This window comes from Equus przewalskii, chromosome 4 (assembly GCF_037783145.1).
Source record: "Equus przewalskii isolate Varuska chromosome 4, EquPr2, whole genome shotgun sequence".
NCBI classification, from domain to species: Eukaryota; Metazoa; Chordata; class Mammalia; order Perissodactyla; family Equidae; genus Equus; species Equus przewalskii.
In genome coordinates this window covers 93,934,544-93,961,473 of record NC_091834.1, presented here as the reverse complement: position 1 = coordinate 93,961,473, position 26,930 = coordinate 93,934,544, and the positions used below count along the sequence as shown (strand labels likewise).

At 47.0% G+C, this 26,930-nt stretch overlaps 1 protein-coding gene across 1 annotated transcript in view; it reads right to left on the bottom strand.

Moving 5' to 3' along the window:
• The window catches only part of TMEM178B (transmembrane protein 178B), a 332,665-nt gene that overhangs the window by 16,810 nt on the left and 288,925 nt on the right, over window positions 1-26,930 (bottom strand). The window contains exon 3 of the mRNA XM_070617985.1: window positions 13,211-13,348. Coding sequence (XP_070474086.1) covers window positions 13,211-13,348 — 138 coding nt within the window. The remainder of the gene's footprint in view (window positions 1-13,210; window positions 13,349-26,930) is intronic.

Below are 26,930 nucleotides of genomic sequence, written 5' to 3'. Positions count from 1 at the left end.
GCTCATTTTGTGTCAGGCATGGTTCTTAACATTTTACACACCTTGACCCACTGAACTCTCACCACAACTCTACAGGCAGGTGCTACTTCACAGATGGTGAAACTGAGGTATAGTGAGGATAACTGTGCCTAAGGTTATAGAACTTTGATTCAAAGCTGACTCTGGGGTTGACTTTCATCACATCTGGACCTAATGGTGTTGTTAACACTTTGGCAGTACAAGTGACTCCCTTTGTACCTTCTTTATCCCTCTTCCACCAAACAAACATCTTCATGGATGTAAATAAATGCTTGTTGAGTAAGCCTGTGTGTGCCTTGGAGGTTAAGTCCTCAAGGCTACTTCCTTACCCCAGGTGGCCTTGCCCAGGATCCTTTTTTTTCTCACACAGGCCCCAGGAACAGAAAAGAAAGATTGGAGATTAGTCTGAAGACCTTTGATTAGGGCTCCACTATTTACGTAATTGCATGACTCTAAGCTTGTTTCAACTAGGCTCTCTGGGCCTAGTTCATTGTATCCAAAATTAGGGTAGTAATGACACCCATTAAGGGCTGCTGGGAAGATGAAAGGAAAAAATGTTTGAACAGTGATACAGCATAGATGCTCCAAAATGTGAGCTCTTACCTTCTCCCTCTCTGCCTCTTCCTCCTGCCTCTTAAAGGAGGTTTGAAGGTCAAATGAGACCTTACCCTCCCTTCGGAGCTTTATGAACTGAAAAGCATTACCTGAACCATCATTACCACCTTTCTACCTTTTTTTGGTGACCGGCACCTTCCTTCCCCAAGAATGGTAGATGGGTAGATTGAAGATGTCCTTGTCCTCTTTACTGCTGAAAATTCAGCCACAGAATTCTTTTGGTTTTAATATTTTGCATTTTAAAGGTGTCAGTCATTAAAAGGAAAACAGCTAATATATCCCACTAATTGCTCTAGGTGTCTGACTTCTCCCTAAGATTGTAAGCAACACCAAGGTAGGCCTGAGTTTTATTTTATCCTCCACAGTACCTAGTACTTAGCAGGTACTTAACAGGTTGTTTACTTCATGAGTAACATGCACTGGGCAGGTTCTAACGGTTCACTAATGTGCGGATGCCCTTGCCTCTTTCACAGCCACATCTTGGACATCCTTGATCTTTTGATGGCTTCTCTAAGTACGGTGAGTGTATTTTCCAAACTCCAAAATCAAGACACACAGTATGAGACATGATCTGAGAACAGCAAAGTGTATTTGAAATCAAGGGACTTCCAGAACGTCAGGGAGGACAGCAGCTTTACATAGGCCCTCACTCTCCAATTATTTTACACTTGGGGATGAAATGCAAGTCATTATCCACCCGTCCTAAGAGCCCAAGTTTGGTTAGAATGAATAGGTGGGCCCACAAGAGCAGACTTCATCTATACCGCCAGGGCCACCTTCAAATACCCTCTCTAGCATAACGCTGTAAGTCCTCCCCAGGATCATTCTCCCCTGGGCTTTAAGGCCATTGCTGGTCCCCTTGTACAGTGTGAACAGCTGAACAGGTCAGGCTTGCCAGGCTCCTCTTGACCCCGACCTACAGGGGGCATCACCCACAGTGAGGTGCAGGGGTGCTGTCCTGGGCCCAAAGCTGTACCTGACTGTACATTGTAGGGGCTTCCTGGCCCTGTTCCCCAGCTTTCTGATCTGGGCCAGTTCTCTAAGTCAGCTCCCAGCACCCAGAGGGAGCTGGGGCCCTAATTCCAACTTATCTACTAGTGATGCCCCCTCAGCCTCTTTCAGGGGCCCTCTGTGTCTGGTCTGGGCTGGTTTTCCCTGGTACCTGGTACTCTGGCTTCAATCCTGTCCCCCAGGCCCTGTACGCGTAGTACATCTCAGTCATCCAAGTAGTGGGGGTGACAAGGAGCCTCTGGAGGGCAGAGCCCCCTCCCCCCATCCTTGGGTCTGGCTATTTTTGGTGCCACTTCTCACCTGTCCTCAGCCCTGCCCCCAGGACAGGAGAGAGGAACTTCCTCCTCACTTATACCTGCTCCTCCTTCTTAATTGTTTCCCCAGGAGCAGCCTTTAAGCACAATAGGAGAGGTCTCTCTATTTACTTCAGCATTTTTCTTTGATTTATGACTTGTTTCAAGGACCAGAAGCTTGCCTGACAAGTTCCCTTTCTCTGAAGCTTACACACCTCTGTAGGAACATCCTTGAAGAGCCACAGAGAAGGAACCTTTTGAAGTTGCTTTAAAAATTACCTAAATTTCCATGGTAATCAAGCACTATGGAGCCACTGCCATGTGCTAGGTCTGTTTCCACTAAAAGGGCTCTTGGAGAAATCTGTTCTTCCTCAACAACCACCTCAATAATGGAGATGGTCTTCCAGCCACCCTGCCCTCTCTCTCTTCTCCTGCCTGCCCTTTCCCTATCCCACTCTTGCCACTCAAGACCATTGTATGGAAGCAGGGGACCCCAGTTCAGTGCAGTGTTGTCATACTTCCACCCCAGGAAAGATGGGGTCTTGTTACCATGGCAGGAGGAGACCTTAGGGTGTCAGGGTCCCAGCCTGAGTCTGGACTATATTCACTCAATAGTTCACACATGTCTGAGCAGTCTGTGTTAGAGGAAACAGGCCATCCAGGAAGGCACCAGGCTGTGGAGAAATGATTCATCCTGAATGAGATATCAAACCATTCACCCTACCCTCAGCCTAGACACAGAACCAAAACCAGGCCTCGCTGTCTGTGTTAACCTAACTTTGCTATTTCCTTGTCTCCTTTATACTCCCGGGACTGACCTGCTCAGGTAAGAGATTCGATTCTTCATTAAGAAACTTCCCCAAAAGACACATCAGCTCTTCCATTGAAAGCATCAACAGTGTGTGCTCAAAGATTTTTTGAATCCTACACCTCAAAATCCTCATCTTGCTGTTTCCACCAATCCTGAACGTTATCTGTATTCCCACCCAATCTTAACCAAATATCTGCATTGAAATAATGGCTTTAAACAAACTTCCAACTCTCAATCACTTCTGACCTGACCTTCCCCACTTTGAGACCCTGCCAGTTTTGCAAGGTGGTGTTCTCTCTTATTGCAGTAAGCAATAAACTCAGCTTTCTCTTATTAGCAGGTTGCATTGGCAACATTTGGGGGAGCCGGCTTTGACTCAAGGAAAGAGGAACACATGTTTTACGCAATTATTCAATCAAAGACGAGGGGTGATTTTAAGCACAGCAGACTTGGCCTGAGTTAGGGAGAAGGAGAACTGCATGCATAAACGAGGGAAGATCTGATTTCTCAAGATCTCCAAGAGACCCTGCAACAAACAGCTGTGATGTCTGGGGATCGGGGAGCTAGAGTGTGGGACGATGCTGGAGGCAGAGCAGGCTTCAGGGTCCAGTACAGTTGTGTGCTTGCTTTAATGCTCTGCTGTCACTGTCTTGAAATTCTTAATAATGTTTGAATAAGGGGTCCCAGGTTTTCATTTTTCACTGGGTCCCACAAATTATGTAGTTGGATCTGGTTGTGGGGGGGCGATGCTCCCAGGTGTGTGGCACTGCAACACCTTCAGGAGGCAAACACGAGTCCCCTTACCCTGACCTGGTCACCCCAGGTATTGACATCATGCCCCCACTCACTGGAACTGGGCATGGCAGGTTGCAGAAACTCCAGCTGTAGGCACCCCAGAAGGAAGCCAGACCACTGATAAAAGTCACACAATATCAAATGATCATCCAAATGATCACCGAGGGGAGAACCCCAGGGCCTTCTGTGAAATGGAGAGAAGGCAGGGCAGAATGAGGATTGATGGCCCTTCAGTCAATCAAACTCTCACCGTGGCCTCCAAGACCCTCCATGATCTGCCCACTTTGGGGTATATCTCCATCTCACTCTGCTCCTGTCATAATCGTCCTCTTGCTCAACTTCTTCAGAGGTGGCAGGCTCAGTCCCATCCCAGGGACCTTACACTCACTGCTCTTTTTGCAAGGACTGATCCTGCCCCAAGTCTTCCTATGACTACTACCTCCCTTCATTCAAGCCTCTGTTCAAATGCTACCCTCTCTGAGAGGCCTCCTGTGCCCACCACTGCCCCTCATCTGCGATGATGCTCCACATCGTTACCTCCCTCCCAGCTTTATTTTTATCCATAGTTCTCATCACCTGAGATCGTATCTGATATTTATGGTAGTTGCTTTTTTTCTGTCTCTCTAACTAGAATGTAAGCTCCATGAGGACTTTATCCTATTCTGCACTATATCCCAAGTGCTTAAACAGTGTCTGGTACATAATATGAATTAGTACAACATGAATGAATGAATGAGTAGGGGGGTGATTAGCCAGATAGACATTATCTGTTGAAGTGGATTCATCTTTATGGACCCATGGCATGTGTGACTTTGTATGGTGGTAGTAGTGACAGTATTGGGCTGCTCAAAGCAGTGTCACTAAACTTGATTATTAAAAAAAGAAGTATCCCAGTAACTAAAATAATATCTAAAAGTTTATTGAGAACAACGCCAGGCATTGTCCTAAGCCTTTCACATGGGTTAACTCTATAATTCTCACAACTATGCTTCAGGTAGGTACTATTAAATCATTAGGCCTCTTTTACAGATGAGAAAGTTGGCACAATACATGAAAGGCAGTTTAGTAACTTTCCCAGCGTCACATGGGTAGTCTAAGGCTCCTGGTCCTGGACTAGTTCTCCATGATAAGACCACATTTCTCCCTTTAGGTGGATGAATCTACTTCCTGAACAAGGACTTTAACCCCCAGTTAGGGGGCAGGGAATGGAAGGTGGCTCATGGACAAATGTGGGCAGGGACATGCAAGGGATGAGGGTTGGTTCTTCCCAAAGATGTCTTCACCAACCACAGTCCTTTCCGTCTCCTTCCAGGGTCTGTTCCGTCTTAGCATTTCCCTCTGGAACTTCAATGACAATGCATCCCCCTCCTGCAGAGAATATGTAGCACTGTGGCTTTCTTGAGAGATTGGGCAGGCAGGTTATACAGGGCATTCTGACATGGCCTTCATTGACCAGATTTGGGTTATAAGGCCAAGGCTGCTTCCTATTCTCCTCCAAAGAGCGAATCTGAAATGGGGAGGCAGGTCCCATTTGGTGGCAAAAGTGTAACTCCCTTGGGGTCTGTTCCAACTCTAAGGTGAAAATGAAGCCCTCTGCTGCCTGGCTTGCTGGAGGGATTAATCCTGGCCACTCATTCCACATTAGGCAAGTGTGGATGCTATTTCCTAATTCTCCTGACAATGTGTCTCTTCCCTTAAATGTCTTTGTTTTGAATGTAATTATCAAATTCTAATAAATATTCAAAAACGCACCTTCCAAAGGGCAAGACATGTTCCAGGGAGTGAAGTAGTTTGTGAATCTCTGCTTCGGATTTTGAAAGAAACGTTGTAAGACAAAACGTCAGGAGAAGAGTTGTGATGTTCTAGTGAGCTACAAAGAGCCGTTTAGCAGGGTAAGTCCATGGGTTTTATGCCCTTGATTGGTCATGATAGATTACGGACACTTCTCTGCCTACTAGAATGGACTTCACTTAGGGTGTATATATAACGCTAACAGCCATCATTTTTTGAGGCTTTCTTATAAGCTTTGCACATGGTAAGTCATTGGCTTACTGAATTGATTCTCCCTCCCCAGAATGTCCAGTTTACATGGTTTCCCTCCTCTTTCCCATGAATCAGGAAGTTTGAGGCATAGTGCCTCCTGGACTTACAGATACACAGTCCTAGCCAGGTTTCTAAGTAGGCTGGTGCTAGCAATGACAGTGGGGAGAGGCTGATGGGGAAGACTGGATGTTGTTCTACTTCACAGGAGTCTCTAAAATCACTTCACTGCTTAAAAGAGATACTCTTCTGGGCAAGACACCTACGCCTTGGACTTTTCGTTTTAGGCTTGTAAGTTTTCAGAATTGCTGGGCTTTTATCAAGGTCTTTGTCCATCAGAAGAGGGGTATCTGGGGCTTCATCGCACCACTGAGCTTCTCTCTGATGAGCCTGGTAGAGGGGGAGCCACTTGGCGTCACTGATTTGCAAATCACTGCAATCACTCAACCCTGATAGTTTGAGCTTCTTTAGGGCATTCTCTTCCTGCTCCCTGACTGACTGGGAAGGTAGGAAAGGTTATGCTGATCACAGGTGGTGAGAAAGGATCCTTAATGATTTCCTCTTCCCATTACCACCCATGCTCTCAATTCTGGCCACCATCTCCTCCATATGCCCCTTTGTGCTTTGTGAAGGGAGGAACAGAAAGGGAATGGAGCAAGATTCTGGGAACACTAGTACCTGCTTAGAAGCATGGAATTGGAGCCATGCTAGTATGGGAAAATGTGTGTGTGGCACAGGGAACCATGGGGACCTTCAACCTGGAGTGCTGAAGGCAGAGGCAGCAAGATGGGTTGCAAGAGTCCAGGCTGGTGTCATGGGCTGGGCTCTGGCTCCAGTTCTGGCACTCACTAGCTGGGTGGACTAGGACAAATGACATAACTACTCTTATCTGGAAACACAAGGATGTCAAACTGGATGGTGTCTAGGTCCCCTCCATTTCTAACATTCTAGGAGTCCAAATTAAAGACAGAGAGCTCTTCACAAATTCATGTATAATTCATACTCTACTTCCAAAAGGAATTTGAGACATTTTATACCAGACGTACATAAACCCTAGGACCGTTCAGATAAAGATAAAAATAGGATAAGGAATCTTATGGAAGGGAAAAAGATCAAACCAGGAACAGAAGATAAGATACGACACTTTCTTGAAGGATTGCTGCTCTATCGAGACAAAATAAAACACTTTCTGTCTGTCACACATAATTCACTTTAGCAATGCATGCATCCAGCAGATATTTGAGAGTGAGACACTGTTCCCAACACAGGGATTCCTTGGAGAACCAGGCAGCCAAGGTTCTGGAGCTCATGGAGCTTCCATCTAAGTGGGAGAGAGAGGCAATGAACAAGGAGAGAATGTTAAAAACATTGCAGACACTTAGTGCCCAGATCTTGGTTTCTTTTTTTTGGTGAGGAAGATTAGCCCTGAGCTAAGATCTATTCCCATCTTCCTCTATTTTGTCTGTGGGATGCCACCACAGCATGGCTTGATGAGTGGTGTGCCTGTCCACACCCAGGATCCAAACCTGTGAACCCTGGGCCACTGAAGCGGAGCACATGAACTTAACCACTAAGCCACTGGGCCGGCCGCCCCAGATCTTGATTTCTAATACCATTCTCCAATAAAAGGAACCAGGGCTGCTTGGAGAAAGGGCTGATTCTAGTACTGGGGTAGGAAATATACAAGATGGGCCTGGAGCACCTTTTAGAGCCAAAAACTAAGCAAGTGATCAAAAAAACAAAAACCAACAATAAAAAACAAACAAAACCCCACATTAGTAGGTGTATGTCAAAGGGGCACAGAGGCCAATTAAAAGAGCTCCCAGTGGCCAAGCTGGAACAACCAGAGCAACAAAATAAACATAGTATTGGATTATAACCCAAAGTAAAAAATAAATATCCATGAATCCGCATTGATAAGAATAAATGATTGAACAAATCAATAAATCGGGAAGAAGAGACAAGTCTCCCATGTAGAAGAATTCCAAATAACTTACGTAGATACTCCATCCTAAAGGAGAGGGAGCCTAAGAGGAAGGGATAGAAACAGGGGAAAAAAGAGTAACTTTACAGCAAAGAAGCCTGACAGACACTACTTCAGCCAGCTGATCAGGGGCAACTTCAGCAGTCGTACATCACGGTGATAGGATGTACCCTTGAAATGATGTGATGAAAATGGCACTTCAGCTCTGTAATCTTCCTCCCCAAAACCCATAATCCATCTAATCATGAGAAAAACATCAGACAAGTCCCAACAGAGGGGCATCCTACAATATGGATGATCAGTACGGTTCAAAACTGTTGAGGTCATCAAAAACAGGGAAAGTCTGAAAAACTGTCACAGCCAAGATGAGCCCAAGGAGACATGACAACTAGCTACAATGTGGGATCTTGGATGGCATCCTGGACCAGAAAAAAGGACATCAGGTAAAAACGAAGAGAACCTGAGTGAACTATGGACATTAGTTGAGAATAATATACCAGTATTTATTCATTATTTATAACAGATGTACCATACTAATATAGGATATTAATAATAGGGGAAACTGTGGGCAGAGGCAGGGTGTAATATGGGAACTCTCTGTACTATCTGTTCGATGTCTCTCTCTCCCGCTGTCTTGAATAAGCAAGCTTCTGGAGTCCCACAGCTACAAGGAAATGAAGTCTGCCAACATCATGATCTTGGAAGAGGACCTCAGCCTCAGAGGAGACCCCCAGCCCTGGCTGACACCTTGATTTCAGTTTCGTGAGACCCTGAGCAGAGAACCCAGTTAAGTTGTGCCTGGAGTTTTGATCCATGCAAACTGTGAGATAATAAATGTTTGTTTTAAGCTGCCAGAAAAACCAACCAAAAACAAAACGACAACAAATATTTTAAAAAGTAGTGAGTGTGCTGCGGAAAATTAAATCAATTAAAATGTAGAGTGACTGGATGGTCTCATTAAATTAGGAGGTCAAGGAAGCCCTCTCTGAAGGGCTGACTTTTAAGTTGGAATCTGAATCTGAAGCAGGAGCCAGCAGGAGATACTGGAGGGGAAAGCACTGTGGGCAAAAGGAGTAGCCAGCGCCAGGGCCTTGAGGTACAACTGCGTGTGTTCTAGGACAGAAGAGCAGTGGCGTGAGTGTAGGGGAAGATACAGGACAGCAGGGGACAGAGGAAGTATGAGCTAGATTACACAGGGCTTCAGCTATGGAATAAATGTTTGGGTGCCCCTAAAACTCATAGTTTGAAATCCGAACCCCCAATGTGATGGTAGCAGGAGGAGGGTCCTTTGGAAAGTGATTAGGTCATGAGAATGGCACCCTCATGAATGGTATTAACGCCATTAAGAAAGAGGCCACAGAGAACTCCCTCACCCTTTCCTCCACAAGAAGACACAGCAAGAAAGCGTCATCTGAGAACCAGAAAGTGGGTTCTCACTAGACACTGAATCTGCCGGCACCTTGATCTTGGACTTCCCAGACTGCAGGACTGCGAGAAATAAATTTCTGTTGTTTATAAGCAGCCAATTTCCGGTATGTTGTTCTAGCAGCCCGAGCTGACTAAGACAGCTTCTAAAGAAGGGTAAGGAATTTGGATTTTAAGTTCAACGGGAAGCATTTAGAGCACTGATAAGGGATGAGTGACATATCCGATTTATAGTTTTTAAAAAATTATGCTAACTACCTTGTGAAGGACTGACTGTTGGGTGCCAGAGTGGAGTCAGGACATCTGGATAGGAGGCTCCAGAATTAGCCTGAACAAGAGCTCAGGGAGGCTTAGACCCAGGTGTTGGCAGAGATGATGGAGTCTTCTAAGAATGTGGGAAGACGTGTGAGAGGGGTCCCGGGGGTGGTAGGGAGATGGGCATGGGCTGGATGTTCACACTTATCTTGTAGATCTGTGTCCATGAGGTAGCTCTGAGGTTCAGCCAGTGAGTGAATAACCAGTAACCATAGCAGTCACACGCTCCTTCGCCATGCTGTCTTTCTCTGTGTCATCCTGTTCCTATGATGGATACCACTGATGACTCAAGACACTTGTCTGTGGCAGTTGCTGGGACCTGAATAGTGCTGTGCCAGCCTGGGCTAGATTCTCCCCTGGAGGCCCTGCCAAAGGGGAAACTGGATCCCACCCACCGCCCCCAGCCTCCTGGCCTGTCAGAGCTGCCCTACTTAATTGCCTCCTCTGAGTTGAGCGTTAATTAAACAATTTGTTGCTAGTTATTTCACAAGTTGTGAGATGCCCTTTCTTTAACCTGGGAAATAGTTAAATCTGGAACAGAGCAGTACCCACTGTGAGCCATCTTCCTTCATACTGGAACAGAGAAAAGGTTGTTAACAGAATTCTTCCATTTTTATTCTGGCCCAGGTAGTTTCATCTAAAGTCAACTGCAATTCCATCTTCCGACTCTTGGCTCCAAATTTACCTGTTTCACTCTTGCCAACTCCTCCTTTTCTACCCGCTCACCACGCCCGTGCCTGGCCAGCTCCCGAGCACTGCTATGGTCCCCAACAGCTGCTCTCACTCGTCACCCAATCTAACCGCCTGGGCACCTGTCTGTGCTCAGTTACAGATGCTGAAATCCTCTCTGGGTAAAAGCTAAGGCCGCAGGCCTTTTTCTCTCACTTTGCCATAAATATTTGTAGTTTGAAAGACTATTTTGCTGTGCTCATGAGGTGGCTATCACAAGCAGCTGACTCTCCAAGCTCTTCAACAGGTCAACTCTAGAAGGTCTACTCCCAGACGACAGCTTCTGGGAGGGGTCGGTGCTGAAAAGTCTCTTTTTGGCACCCAGGGTTCTATAGGTCAAGGCACCATTTCAGGATTGACACCCCAGCCTCTCAGTTTAGCTCTCTCCGCTGAGCGGGGATGGAAGAAGCATGGCTTCTGTTCCTGAGTTTGCCCCTCCCTAGCTCCTAACTGAACCAGACGCAGGGGGTCAGCAGATGGCAGCTGCTCTGGGAATCTGGACTCCCATGGCTGTGTCTGGCCTAGTTGGAGAGGACACTAGCTTGAGAAGGAGGAGAGTCCTCCCACCCCGAAGAGCTTTGTTTTCCCAAAAAGACTACAGTTCAAGAGATCAGCTCTTAGTGGCTTTGCCCTCCTTGCCCTCCTGTTGGGGCCTGGCCTGATGGTACCCATGAGGTGTATGGACACCACCTCTCTCTCCAGCCTTTTAGGAGGGTAGGGATCTACCTGTGAACACAGGTAACAAAACTCCAGGGTGGATGGGATGATTTTGCTCCAACCGGGACTGGGCCCCACTCAGTAAGAAATAGCTCTTAGAACAGCAATTGCCCGAAGCTCTTCTTGATGCTAATATTTTATCGTGAACTATGGTTTTCCCATTAAAAAAACAGAGTACATGTCCTAGAAGAGCAGATTTAGCTGGGCTCCTCAGTGGTCAGGGCTCACATGGGTCTCCACAACAATAATTGAAACCCCGTTACAGCACTTCCCCATCTCTTGCTGCAGGGCTTGGGGAGAATGCAGGGAAGAAAGAAAACAAACCGTGAGAGATCTTGGCCAACTGGTTCATCCCTGGAACCATAACACTTGAGGGCTGGAGAGAACTTTAAAGTTCATCTATTGTGCTAGCTCTCAGCCCTGGTTGTACGTTAGGATCATCCCCAGAGGTTCTTTTGGATTGGTCTGGGCTGGGGCCCCTGCATCTGTATTTGTTAAAAGCTCTCCAGGTGATTCAAATGTGCGCTGATTGAGCACCACTACCCAGGCAAAAGACAAGCCAGGCTCTCACTCAGTGACCCTGTGGGGAGGGGCCTCAGATTCCTCATCACGCCCAAGGGCTTTCAGCCTGTCTTCCCCAGAGCTCTAGGCCTCTGGGAGGTCCCTCAGTGAGTGGGGGACAGGTCTCCGGGCACCCTCCTGCCCCTCACTGTCTGCCTACACCCCCTTCTGGGAGAGAGTTCCCACCCAAGGTCTCAGGTGAGCAGGAAGTATCCCAGTGACCCCACCCCAGTCACAGCTGTTGGCCCAGCCACGGTCGCTCAGTCCTGGCCCATTTATTGTCTGACCAGCAGTGTGGGCCAATCACATTCTCTCTCTTTCTCTGGAAGCTGACTGAAGCAGCCCAGAAGGAAGGTGTCAGAGTTGAAGTGTCCTAGAGACTTAGCACCTGGGCAGGATGTGAGCTGTTGCCTGGGCTGGAGAGACAGGAGAGAGGAGAACACAGGCGTGGAGCTGCAAACACCTTGAAAGAAGCTGAGATGAAAGAGCGCCAGCTCCCGAGCTCCTGGATTCCTGTTCTGCCCCAGGCCTGTTTGCTCAGCTTTTCTTGGATTCCTGGGGGACCTCTCTAGAGCTTTAGAAAAGCCCCATTTTACTGGAGCCCGTCTTTGGATAACCAAAAGAGTCTTAGAGAGAACACTCACTACAAACAGAGCCACTCCACTTTATCTTTTTCCATTTCGGGGTCCATGGATGATTTTGATTGGAAAGTGGAAACAAAAAGGATTCCACTGCTGCAAAAACAGAGTCCAGGAGTCTTGGGCCAATTTTGGCCCCCAGTTTCACTGAGGAGGATGCTGAGGAGTGGAAAAGATAAGCGGGGATGGTTTGGTGGGCCTCTGTCTCTGTAGGATACCAGAAGGAGGGATGTGGGAACTGTCACCTGTGCCCTCCCTCCCCCAGCCCCTGCCTTAACTGCAGGTGTGGGACCCAACTGCCAGGCCCCCAGACGAATCCTGCATTTCTCCTCCTCTCCCAACCCACAGCTCACTAGCTCCCAGAGATCTCTGCACACCTAGAGGGACAGCCACCCCTTTTCTCAACTTGACTCATTCCTCCACTTCCCATCTCTGCTCAGAAACCTAGAGTCAGGCTGTTCACCAAAGGGACCTGAGTTGGGCATACGCTCCTGGTGCCTAAAGTCTAATTGGCGTTTGTTTCCATATGTAGGACTCACTTTCTTTCTTCCCACAAATATTTCTAATTCCCTCTGTCCAAGCCCAGTCCCCCTCCACCTAGTGCCACACCATTCATCCACCCACTTTTCTCTGAGGAGTAGACTGCGATGGGCAAACCCAATGGTTAGCTCCAGCTTTGGCCTGAGACTCAAACCAGGAGACCAAACAGCACACTCTAGCTCTTCAGGGAGAAAAGAGGCACATGGTTCTCTGGCCATGACAGTAACAGAGTAAGGGAGACAGATCTAGCCCTGAGGGAGGTCTAGCCCTGACCCACCATCTTTAAAGTAGAAAAGAGAGCAGCATTAGGGCCCATAAATCAAGGATGAAGATAGGTTTTTGAAGGGGAATCTGCTCAATTAGCACCTTCCCACCCCCAAGTCTAGCATATGTATAAAATGCCTGAGTGTTTCCTGGGTTCATGCTCACTCCAGGTCTCATACCTCTCTCAATGCCATAGCCACACAGTCTCTCCCACACCAGCCAGTCAGACCCCCAAGGGTAAGGACCATGCCTTATTAGTCTTTGCATCTCCAGCAGCTGGCGCAATGGTGAGTGGTGAGGGGCTAAGAGGAACTAAAAAGACGTTTGATGAGTGAATGGGAAGAGCCATACCAGAGTGGCAGCCTTCATCCCCATGCCTCCTTGCCATTCTCCTAGAATCCCAGTAACAAGGACCCATTCACCCCACCCCCACCCCCAAAGCCTGCAGCCTTACCTCCCATGAGGAAGAGAAGCCCTGCCACATACTGCATAAGGCCTCGGTCCCAGCAGCAGCCCAGCACGCCGATGATCCAGCCGAAGAGGATGATGGCCACCGCCATGCCCATGAAGCCGGCCGTCATCCTGCGCAGGTCTGTGGGGAAGCAGGAGGATACCAGTTAGCCTCAGAGCCTACAACTCAGGGTCAAGCTGCACCCGGGCCCTGGGCAGTGGGGAGAGGATGGGGCACAGCAGGAGCTGGAACACAACCTGCCCTTTCCAGACAGGTTTGCACAACCGAGCTTCCTTTGCAGAGGAGAGAGCCCCTGATGGTGACTGTATCTTCACATGCAAAAACATGCTAGGCTAGCTTGGTCTGTAAGCACAGGGAGAGGTCGTCATACTAGTTGTTTCTTGAATACCTCCTTGGTGTCAGGTGCAGCACTCTTTCCCAAGCATCTATCTCAACTCTCTGAGACAGGTACTGTCTTGACCCCTACCTGAAAAATCGAGCAACTTGAGAGCCGTACAGCTAGTGAGTGGTAGAACAGGGCATCAATCCAGATCTGTATGGCTCCCAGGACCTAACCACAGCATCCTTCACCTCTCAGGGAGAAACGGGCCCTTAGTACTGGGTGGGGTCTCAGCAGTCTGGCTGCCCCTGCCAACAACCCCCTCCCTTCCCTTCAGGGCTTTGCTGGTCTCTCCAAGAGGTCATGTGAGGAGGCAGCAGCCTGCATCCTGTCCTGTCATTCCCCTCCAGGTCACTTCCCAGGGACTCAGCTTTCCTTGCATGGGATGGGGGACCGGGCAGATGAGGGGATTGAGGGGTGAGGAGGCACAGTTCCTGTTTTCAGATAGAGCCCCTGAGTAGGCCCCCTGGACCCCGGGGCAGACTAGCTTTCCAGGTCAGGCCCTTCCCTGCCCCACGTCTCACTGACCCTGCCAGACCCAGCCTGGTGAGGGTGCAGGGAGGAGGGCTGTCTGGAGAAGTGGTATTTTTAGCAGAAGGGAGAGAGCAGAGCTACTGTCACGTCTCAGTCAGCCTCACTCAGCGTTTTGCTTGGCTCAGCTTCCGCCTGGCTCCCCCACTGTCCTCCAGCCATCCCCCACCCCACCCCATCAGTCTCACCCTCCTTTCCTGGAATCTGGCCTCCTTACTGCCTCCTGGGTAACACCCCAACCCCTTTTCATGAACTCCTTCCCCTGCCCCAGCACCCACCCACCCACAGCTCCCTGGCCACCTCTGTCACCCGGGTGGAGTCCATCCACCTACATCTGAGTCTATCCACCAGTGCCACCAATGGGACTCCAGACAGCAGCAAAGCCATTTGCCTGGACCTCTGCTCTGGGGAAGGGGTGGGGCAGTGGATTGCCAGAGCAGCCTGGAGGACCCAGTGGGCATTCCTCTCTCTCCAAGGGAGGGAGGGAGTGGGAAGGTGGAGGGGAGAGTGCCTGACAGCAGAAGATAACACAAGAGCACGCAATCTCTTTACATCCCTGGGAAATGAATACCACCACAGGTTTCTGTGGGGAACACCTCGGGATCCACATACCTCACAAGGGCGTCCCACCCCTCTCTCACTCCAGTCACCCCATCGGGAGCGACGGCAGATCCTGGTGCAGTTTGGCTGGAGACCTCCAGACCCTGTCCCCATGAGAGAGGGATTTGGTCCATGCTCCTCTTCTGACATTGAAGATCAGACCCTGCAGCCCCCCAGCCCTGGAGAAAGCTGGTTGGGGAGTTGGGGGGGGCGGGCAAAGGAGAGCAGCAGCTGAGCCTTCCCCTGCTGAGGAGGGCCCTGGACAGGAAGCAGGACAGGCCCTGTCACAGAGGCAGAAGTCCACCGAGAGCGGCCCAAGCAGGTTCCTGCTCTACCCAGTTCTCCTTTGTCCTGCCTCCGCTGACCCGGTAATGCCTGCCCCAGCCAGGTCAAAGTAATACTCATCATAGTCATTTATGTGAACTGCCAAGGACGCCTAACTATCATGCTGCCCTGCTCACAGGGCCACACGTGTCAGAGGAAGCTTTGTTGAGTGCAGTTTGATCACAGCCCTCAAACGTGCATGTGCTCCCTGAGCAGGCTCCTGGCTCATGCATCCACAGCCAGCTTGCAATAATGGATGGAACATTCCTGCGAGTTGGGCCCACAACCACCTATGGTCGTCCTTTCCCCTCCATCTCCCCACAATGCTTTCTCCTCTGTCACCAGCCTTAGTCCCTTCTGCATTTGGCACCACAACAGACCCTCCAGGGAGCTGGACCTGAGCTGCCTCCTCAGTGGAGAAGGGTCCCCTCTTGCCATGTGAATGTTTGGACTCGTTCCTGGAAATGGGACACTGTGCCGCCAATGCTGTGTCTACTCTCCACTGTTGTCCAGGGCAAGGAGGCGGTGGGAGTAGGAAAAGAGAGGCCAGGGTGTTTGCACTGTAAAGGAAGTTTACATCCCCTTAAGCAGGTCAGGAAATTTCTCTTCTATGCCCCTATGAAACAGCTGGTTCCCTTTCCAGTGCGTGGAGGGTTTCCAGGGGAAATCCTGGCCCCTTCGGCAGCACTGGAGACTGATGACCCTGCTGAAGCCAGAACCCCTCCCTGCTGCTCTCAGCCTTGCTCACTGGAAGACCCTCCTGGTCCCCTGGGCTCTGCAGACCCATGGGGGAGCACAGGTACTGCCTGGAGGATGGATGGATAACGTGTTACGTGAGGCACATCCACGTGAGCCAGGGCTGGGAGGAAAAGAAGTGGTAAATGCAAATCAGAAAAAGAGGGAAGGTTATCATTGTTGGAGGAGGAAAGCAGAGTGTTTTACTTATAAGAAAAGAGAGGAAAAGGCAGAAAGGCAGGGAAATGGAGAGAATAATTCCTCTTCCAAAAGTTGTAAGACCAACAATAGCCATCTGTGTCCCAGGGCAGGGAGGGGCTGTGGCCTCTAACACAGATTACGTGCACTTTGTTATCTCCCAACGGCTTTGTCCACAGAAGCTGAGGGTCCTGCTAAGTTGGTGATCTGGAAAGAAGGATGAAAACCGTAGGTCAGGCCTGCATATTTTCATTGACCTGGGAGGATATTCGCTGTCACCCCGTGATTTTGCAGGGCTGTGCATGTACCCCGGTTATTTTGTCCTGACATTTAAGTGGTGACTCAGGGCAACTGCAACAACAATTATAAGGTAGGTAGGATAAGAAATATTCCTGTTTTACAGATAAAGAAAGCAAGATCCAAAGAAGTTAAGTAATTTCTTGACAAACAGTCTCAAACTAGTGAACTAAAAGAAGAGTGAGTTGGGCTATCGGGTTGTGTGAGAAAATAAAAGTAATTAAAAGACCTTTTGGGTTATGACAGATTGAACAAATGTGTGTATCATTTCTTGCTCCCCAGTAAAGCCAGAACTATAGTTAAGAGATTTTTTTTTTAAAGATGAATCCACAAGGATGGGGAAAATAGGAAAGGAGGTGACAACAATAGAAGGATGGCAACTGCAAAGCTGAAGGACAGCGTAGCTGACTTAGCAGACCCAGAGAGCCAAACCCAAAGCCAGCAGCTGGGAAGATGAAAACCAACCTGTCGCATCCCCGAAAGGCTCATGAACTGGCACCAACATGTCCCTCTGGATCAGGTGGTTAAACAGAGGGAAGGTACATAAAACAAGGATTTGGTGGGAGTTGTTTGAGACGGAACTGGATCCCTAGATCCCCTCACCCATTCCGCACCACTGGGGGACACCCCCACTCCCCTGCCCCCGAGGTGGAGTGGGAGTACTTAGGACCGGGGTCTACAAATTCAGGTGAGGGCTGGCTGGCCAGCACAGCTGAGGGTCGTTGCACAGAAGGTGATTAAGTGGCTATGCTTACACAGAATGTTGTGTGCTTACCCTTGAGATCCCAGCCCTCTTCTGCTCAGCTCCCAGAAGCTGACAGCCTAGACTTTGCCCTCCAGCCTGGAGGCTCAGAGAGGCCTTTCTGGTGATGACCAGGAAAAGGAGAAAGACCTAGAGACACTGCCACTGGGGCTGCCACACAAGCATCCCCTCCAACCACTCCACAGTGAAGCTCCCGTTGATAAACCCACCCACCCACTCAGTGCTTCCAGGCAGTTCTTTAGCATCCCAACCAGACAACTCAGCATCACCAGATATCTGAGAAAAGCCTATAACCTGGGAGAAAAAGAACTTGAGGAAACACTGTGCATGGCGAAGAAACAATAATTAAAAATTATCATTAATATCCCCAGAGAGACAAGAGAAGAAACAGTTTGCTTCCATGAAATAAGAGCAGTATACTATTGAAAGGAACTATCTGGAGAACAAAAATAATACCTTAAAATAGTGGAACCAAAATCACTGAAATTTATACTATACAATCAATTCTAATTTACGTATTAACACTCCTGTCCCAAAAAAAGATTTAAGAAGGCTTACAAAACACACACAGTATAACAGGATAAAAATAATAAGGAAATGAAAGAAAGAGAAAATAAAGAATTACAAGGAAGATGAAACTAGATAGCACATTCACACACACACAATTTCATCCACAAGGTCCTTAGGAAGGTGATTACACTCGCCATAGTTGAATTTAAAGGTATTAGACATTATTTCCGTTGTCTTTAAATCTTTGCTGCTTCTTGTTTGCACTTGAGTAAACCCCAAAGGCCCCTCTCTCTATGGAAGGTCCCCCATGCAGACGGTCCCTTTCCTGCCCATCTGCATTAACCTGTGTGGCAATTTTATCTCTTTAGGAGTGAGAAATTGCCTCTTTAAATTGCTTTTGATTGCTCACCGGGCCCACAGCAATACTTTGCACCCAGGAACTTACATAGCTGGGATTTCTTTCCCCATCTCTTCCTGCCTTTTTAGGAAAAAAAAAAAAAAGAAAGAAAAGAAGAGGATGATAAACGAACTCAGCTATCTGAAGCCTTGGAAAAATATTAAGCAGGATTGGCCTAAGAATAATCCTGTTGGAAAGAACCTGAAATGATGAGTTGCACTTTGTAGGCAAAGACGGAGACAGAGAAAAACCTCCTGAATCATGTTGGGTTGGAGTCCATTATCTGTATTCTGTGACCCTAGTGTTTAACATTCTAATTTTCAAAATGAGAAAGGTGCATTCTAAACTTTTTAGAAAAAGAATTCAGTTCAGCGCAGTGGAAAGGAGTGGGCAGAAGGAGGTTGGTAGTGAGGGAGGATGGAGGAGGAAAGGAAAGGAGAGCATTAAACAGAACCAGAAAAAGCAGTTTTCCCTCATGGAAAAATTTTGATTTTATAAGTTTACACTCCTATTAACATTTAAATTGAAAGGTATTGCTTGCAACTCTGCAGGGGAAAGCAGGATACTGCATTTAAAAAAGCACTTAGAGAAGGAAAATATATGTGGGCTTTCCATAGCTATTTGCTCTTTAAAGACCTTGCACAAAAAAATGATGATGATTGAAACTTTTTTTTCTCATTAAAAAACAGAAATGGTGAGGGTGAGTATGCTAGACCTTGTTGTGTGGTAAAGGCTAGAGCTAGGGAGAGAGGACACTGTATTAATGGCCCCAGCATCAAGAGCATGGAGTGACCATGCTATGCCATGGTCCTCTGCTGCTGGCCACCTGGGGCACCTCTGGGTAAACCTTGTTTGCTGGAAACTCTCTCTTCTGCAGGATATGAGCACATTGCCTTGGCAATATGGGTAGAAGAGTATCAGCTGTCCTGAGAGCTGGACACAAGTTAGTCAGTCCCTCTGGGTTCAAGGTCACAGGAATCAGAGGGCAGAGTAAGATGACAAGAACAGAAGTGTTTTTGCCTCAAGAGGTCAGTCTGGGAAGTGAGAAGTGAACAGAGACAGTGTGCAATGAACATTATAGCTGTGGGACCAGCTCCAGACAAGCCAATTCAAAGGAGAAGGAATATTCCAGGAACCAATTCCTGTACAGCAACCATCTCTGAAGGAAGTGGGGGTTTTGATTCTGGGTAACCATGTAGAGATTCCACAGATGGGGATGGAAGCACGGATTCTTAGAACCAGCCTACCCCAGTTCAAATGTTAGTTTTGCCAGGTACTGGTTGTGTGAACTAGAGCAAGTTAGTTCCTCTCGCTGGATCTCAGGTTCGGTATCCGTAAGTGGAGGTTATGGCAGTACTTACTTAAAAGGGTTATTAAGAGGATAAAATAAGTTAATATGTGTAAACTACTTAGAATATTACCTGGCACAAGGCTGGGGCTATGTAAGTGTAACCAGAAACAGAATTCACTTAGATTAAATCCATTCTCTTTCTCATGCACCACATCCCTTGGATTGCTGTCCATGAGCAAATAAGGAGCCAGGTAACATGTTGGGGTAAGCCCCTAATTAAGGATTTTGTACCCAGAGGGAGCAGGCTTCTAGAATCTGTTCTTGTGCCTCTCAGGTAGAGAAGCCAAGGTGAAGGCTTTATTTTTCTATTTATTAATATCGAGATGCATCCACTCCAGAGTGTTGATGCCTCCTATCCTCCAAGGATCAAAACAGCTGGAGGCTACCGCAGCTAATAGCAGAGGTGCCAGTGGCCATAGAGGCCATTTGAACCCTGGGCTCTCACAGTGAGCACTGCACTGATCTAGAAAGAAGAGACGTGGGCAAGACCTAAACTATGTTGGGAGGGCTTCAGTGATCTAGTTAGTTAAAGTGGAAACAGAGAAGTAGCTAACAGGAGATTTTGCCTATAGCTTTCTTCTAGAGTGTAAGTTGGTTCCGCATCATAATGTAGTTATATTTAAGAAATTACTTTTCTGTGAGAACAAAGTGGTTCTTAAGTTTCCATGAGAAAGTGCCTGACTTGGAGCTCTAATCCCTAAAACGTCCTTCAGAACTGCCCTCTGCCTGCCCCTGCGCCTGCATCTTTCTTCAAGCCCCCCACGCTCCAGGCTGCAGTTCCCTGAAAGGCCTGGCACTCTCCTTGATGGTGCTGTACTCTCTGCCAACATGGCTGCCTACACACTCCACCTGTCAAGCTTCTCCTCATCCTTAAAGATTTCCCTAACAGGAGATGTCCGGGAGGCTTGCAGGGTCCTTCCGCAGACTGAGTCCTCAGGGCTCCCGTAGCGCTTGGTTGCTGTCACTCCTCCTGCACTTACCATGTATCTTACTGTAATTATTTATGTCTGCCTCCCTCCAATAAATGCGAGCTTGTTCAGGGCTGTGGTGACGTCTGGTCTATTTAGTCTTCCCAGTCCCCAGTGTGTTGCCTGACATAAGCAGATGCTTAATAAATGTTTGCTAAATGAAATCACCGTCTCCCCCTTAACAATTCCTACAACTGTGTGCGCCACGGAATGAAGCAGGATGAGGAGGATGTACCTGCTCAATTCAACCCACTTCAGCGACTCAAATGCCAGTGACTTGAAGCCGATTTCTCTGTCCTCCAACCTTGTTTTTAAAAGCCAGCATTAACTATCACTTAACAATTCAACATAGTTCTTTCTCATATACAAACAAAGCAACAACATAGGTCCAGCTTCCAGATCACACAGAGCACGCAATGTGGGCCTCGTTAGCGGAAAGTTTAATGAGGACCAATACCCCACAGATTATGAGCCCAACAGAACTTTCTGCACCATCTCCCAAGTCAGGAAGACATTGTGGGGGAAGGTAGTTGCTGTAGGAACGAGAAGTGGCTTCTGGGTCAGAAGACAGGCTTGAAACTTCCTCCTCATTCCTACCTACGGATTAGAGAGCTGCCATAAATAGGGATATTATGCGACGCTGTCAAATACAAATCACATCCATTGTCAAAACAATGGAAGGCAAATTGCAAAATTTGTACTCGCCTGATGAAAGCTAGGTCAGCAGCTAAAGCAAGTGCCTGGAGAGAAGAAGTGGGCGGGGGACAGAAAACCCAGAAGCGAGAGCAGAGTCCCAAACCAAAAACATCACAGCCATGCAGCCATGCTGCTAAGCCGAGAGCGGAAACTGCAGAAGGGAATGATGGAAAGGAAACTGGGGCTCAGCCAACCGATACACCTGGACAGACCCAGCGTGGTGCCTGGTTCTCTCTTCCCTGAGGGCTTCCTCCTGTCATGCACCAGACCAGTACAATCCACTACTCCACCCTAGAGTAGCTCCCATTTCTCCTCTTCTATATCATGTGGCACTGACAGTTGCTCTGAGCTCAGAGTACAGAAACTGGGGCGGCTTGGCAAGAATGTGCTCCCAGAGAGTCCCCCCAAAGCAATCAGAAGACAGGAGCTTTAAAACACATGGGCACCTTAGAGGGTCCTATGCTTTCCAGAAAAATGCTGTATGTACCTGAGAATTGGTTGAGGCAAAGAATTTGAAAAGCCTAGGGAAGGGGACAATAACAGGTATGAACATTTACTGTTCATTTACTGTGTGCAGGCACTGCGTTGGGGGACTTACATAGGATGTGTCCATTGGCCTCCCAATGGCTCTAGAAGGGAGATGCCGTTTTTCTCACTTTGTAGACTTAGCAATTGAGACAAGGGAGTCTCAGTTGATCAAGGTCACACGCCAGCAAGAAGCAGGTCTGAGAAAGGGCCTCAGTCTGCCCAGGCCCTTTCCATTCCTCAGTAGTTTTCAGATTCCACAACGCTTCAAACCCCAGAAGGGAACTTAACATTCAATAAAATGTAATGGAATATTATTCAGCTATTAAAATTACTCTTTTGAAGAATGTCAATGACAAGGGAAAAGTTCATAACAGAACACTAAATGGAAAGTAGCACACAAGAGCACATATTCCATATGACCCCTACACTTTGGGTCTAGACGTGTACATCCACGTGTGTACGCCCACGTGGGAAAAGCAAGGGAGAAGTATGCCATGGTTACCAGGGAGCCTGTCTGGGCTCTGATATTTTGGGCTTTGTTTGTTCTTTCCCACAAACAAAAGGATGTGTTACTTTAACAATCAGACTTTTGAGATCTTTGGGAGATGTGAGCTTTATCGTTTTTTAACATTCTAAGTGCAAATAATGAGGTAGCCTGTACTTGAACTCATGGCAGACCTGGCCACAGATTCCTTCTCATGAGAACTGCCTTTTTAAAGATGTACTACCACTAAATAGTTCCTTTTTTTCTAACAGCTGAATTAAAAGAAGGAGCTATTCTGCCTTAATGAGACTTCCACTTTTTAATTGAGCTATAATTGACATGTAACATTATACTAGTTTCAGGTGTATAACATAAGGATTCAATATTTGTATACATTGCAAAATGATCACCACCATCTTTTTTCCTTTGAACAGCGTAAGTGGAAGGCCTCCTGTGTGCCTCCTTGGCCAGCAGTTTGTACTGTGGGAATAGCTGCCGTTGGAGGGCAGAACTTTCTTTACCCCATAGCTCCAGCCCAGGCTGGCGCTGACTGATCACCATGAGTGGGCTCTAAGATGTCATTGCCCACAGTTGCTATTCTTTTTTGCATGTGATGGTTCCAGTGAGGTGTGCATGGTACTGCGTACCCTCAGGACCCACTCTCTGACTATATCATCCCACACTTAGGGACCAGGCACTTTGGGGCTACCCCAGAACCTCAAAAACCCACATGAATGTCTTCATAGCAATCTCCTTACCCCAAAATGTCCCTTCAACTACTGAGGTCCCCACAAAGCATGGCAATTTCTGTTTGAATAGCATGATGATATGGAAAAAAACAAACAAAATGCTGAAGATGATGTTAAAAGACCCGCATTTGAGGTCTGGCTCTCCACCTACTGGCTGGAAGGTGTCGTACAGGTCACAGTCAAACTCCTAGTTCTGAGGTCTCACAGCTGAGAACAATAGATGACAAGCACCACCACCCCCAACACACACACCCAATGTTCTAAAGCTGTGTTGTCCAATATGGTAGCCACTAGGCACTTGAAATTGCCAGTACACACTTGAATTGAGACGTGTAAGTGTAAAACACACATCAGCTGTCAAAGACTTAGTATGACTTCTCATAAAATATCCTTAATAATTTTTATATTGATTATATGTTGATGTCACAATATTTTGGAAATATTGGATTAGATATAATATGTTATTAAAATTAATTTTACCTGTTTCTTTTTACATATTTAATGTGGCTAGTAGAAAATTTAAAATTCGATGTGTGGTTTGCATTCTATTTCTATGGGACAGGACTGTTCTAAAGAGAGCAGTGTAAGATCTCGTGCAGAACTTGCTGTAAGGGGCCCCAAACTATCTCTGCAATGGGTAGTGCATTCCCCCTCTTCAGTTTACATATAATAGGAGACTAGGAGATTAGGGGAAGAGATTGATGAATGAAGCTTTCTTAGGGAGAGTTGGCAGAGGGCTGTGTATTTCCCCTCCCTCCCCCTGGGAGCTTCCCCACTCCTACCACCAGCACTACCACCACAAGCCAAGGAAAGGGCCTCAAGCTGCAGACAGGTACCCTAGAATATAGATGACACAAGGGATGGTACCTACACGTGGCCTAAAAAAATGAAGCGAGAAGCTGGTTAGAGCTGCCTGTGGTGGCAGAGCAAAGACAAAGCTATGGATCCAGAGTTGGCTGAGGAAGGATCCTGTGCTTTCTCCATGGGCCAAGTGGACGCAATGAAGACTAAGCTGCCTGGAAAAGACTCCATCCAAGAACTTTGCCTGTTAGGGTGTGACAACTACAATGGAAAGAGCTTTTATGGGAGGTACCACCAAAAATACTGACTGAGGAGGGAGTGGGACCAGGTCAGCTGGAACATGCACTGCCCATGTCAGGAGACAATGGTGCATGGTCAGTCCTTGCAAAGCTTTTCCAAAGGAATCACAAAAGTGCCCCACAAGAGAGAGAGCCAGCATCTGACCCCTGCTGCCTGGAGGACACCAACACAAAGAGCAACACCACCAGGCAAACAGGAACACTTGGGCCTTTTACCTGCCCTTCTTTCCCTTCCCCAGCCCTAGAGGAACCAGAAGTAGTAGGGCTAATGGGGAGCAGGTGGAACACTGAGCATGAAGAAACTGAACAGATCTCTTTTTACTGCAGGTTTCCAAGAGAGGGTCAAACCAAGCTTTGGGGAAAGAAGAAGATTTAAAGTAGATACAAGACTGAAATTCTGATATTAGATCTGACTTGAATTCTAATATCCACAAATGAAAATTTACTAATACCTGAAAGTTTCCCTCCAAACGTGTGAGATCTCCCATAGATGTCCTCTAGGAATGGGGATGGGAGATCAGACAGAATGGGCTTAAAAGGTTGTAGTGAGAAAAAGATAAAGTTGTAGATGCAGCCTTTTCAACAAATTGGTTATAGATGACCTTTTACAAGTCACATCTGAGACAAGAATGATAATAATGATGATGATGATAAAGCTCGCATATTTTATGTGCCAGGCATGTCCTAAACACTTCTTATATATTATCACATTTAATCTTCCTAGCAAATCGATGAGTTCATCATTCTCCTTTTACTGATGCGATAATAAGTAACTTGCTAAGTAACTTGCCCCAAGTCAGGAAGTAGGAGACTCCAAAATCCAGGCTTTTAGTCACTGTGCCCTACAGCCTCCTAGAGTCATTGGTCAGATGAGATCTGTGACAGCCCTTTGTAAACTGTAAAGTGCTGTCACAGACACCAGCGATTGCTTATGTTCACTGCCAGGCTGCAAGGCAGAGGAGCAAATACAAGGGGCCCAGTGAGTATGATTGGTATCATCTAATGCGTATTTCACAGTTTCAGGGCACACCAGTCATTACAAACAACAGGAAAAGACACGGCAAACAACTTGTTTCCCCTCCCTTCCCCCAAATCTTGAAATTCGCAATCCTGGCACATTTTGTTTTCTTATTTAGAAGAATGAAAATGAAGGGGCCTAAAGAGTGTGTGCTTACCTCTGCCCACATATAAGCAAAGTTGTTTTCCAAAGCCCATGTGCATGGGATGGCAAGAGCAGGCAGTGTGGCAGAAAAAAGGTGTTTTAGAGTCATAGAGACCATGGAATTAGGCGAGTACTGCCCCAGGGAACAGGAGAGCTGGCCTTTGACCCCTGCTCCTAGTCCCATTACCTTAGGTAAGTCGCATAATTTCTGTGTTCATTGTCTACTTTCTGAAATGAGCATAATAATACCTTTCCTGCCTGGAGGTCTGGGGTAGACCAGATGATTCTGCTCCAGTAGTTGTAATTGTCAGACCCATTTTTGCAATATACCAGCCTGTCTTTATCTTGATAGAGCACAATTCAAAAATAATGAGTATGTTATTAAAACACTAATAATACATCATGGAGCTATTTTTGAGAAGTGCTGAAACGATGATAAATCAAGTAGATGATAACAGGTTGTGCACCTCCCACAAGGCTGGGAGTCACTGTGCACGCGACAGCACAGCTGCCTCCATCCCTTCCTCCTGGTGGTCAGTGCTTCTTTCTCCCACAATGCTCCTCTCCCCTGTTAGGGGGATGCTGGATGGTCATCAGGAATGAGTCAGTGGACTTGGTTGACCTCTGCTTTCCCCTGTGCCTTCCTCTGTGGCTCTAGTGACTCATTTTTGGAGGCTATCTGTGACCCAGGCTTGTTTGGCAGATGGCTAAACCTTATTCAAATAAAGATTTTGCCAAGAAAACAACCTCAGTAGAAGGAAACTAAAGTTACGTTCTACCCTCCACTTGAAAATAATTCCATCAACAGAAATTCCCTCTTTGGAGTCATCCTATACATACTTGCTTATTCATTCAAGGCATGTTTATCAAGCATCAGCTATGTACAACAACTAGACCAAGTCCCTGGCTTCATGAAAATGTGCTTTCCAAGAAGAGAGACAAACTATGTAATATTACACATACATACATATGTCAAAGGGTGACAAACGCTATGAAGAAAAACAAAGTAGGTAAGGGGGATGAGATGTTATGGGGTGGAGATGGGGAGTTGTTAATTAATATAGGGAGGTTAGGAAAAGCTCTCTTAATAAGGTGACATTTAAGCAGACACCTGAGGAAGTGAGGGAATGGACATATGGATATCTGGGGGAAAAGCATTCCAGGAAGAGGGAACAACAGGTGCAAAAGCCCTGAGGCAGGAATCTGCTTATCATATTTGAGGAACAACTGGGAGTCTACATATTCTACATAAGCCTGTATAATAGTTTTCTCTTCACAATGACTATCACATGCTGATTTAGAGCCACATGATAAATAAATCTCGATAAATCTTGGTGACCATTTGGAAACAAAGAAGTACTTGCTGCAACGAGCTAAATTCTCTTCGAACTTAGGGGGGAAAAAAGCAGTAGAATTGATAGGAATTGGTGACTGACTGAATGTGAGAGATAGCAGAGAGGGATAAGTCAGTGATGACTCCCAGGCTTCTGGCTTGGATGACGGGGAATATGGTGATATCATTGACCAAGATACAGAATAAAAGAAGAGGCATAGAGTATTGCTTCTATATTTGGATTTACTTTTATTTTTTTTCCTTTTTTGGAGGGGGGACGGGAGGAAGGATAGGAAGGACAGGTCTTGTAAGAGAAGAGAGGATGTTAAGTTCAGTTTGTTAAGTGCCTAACAGACACCTAATCAGAGATGTCCATTATGGCACTAGCTGTATGGGTCTAATGCATGGGAAAGAAATTAGTTTTTGATATATTGATATTAAAGCTGTAGGACTGAATACCTGCTCTCCCAGAGTAGGTGTATAAAAGTGAGAAGAAAAGAGGGCTAAGGGCAGAATTTGAACACCAATATTTAAGAGATGAGAAGAGGGAGAGAAGGATGAGAATAGACGGCCAAAAAGGGTAGGGCAAAATCCAGC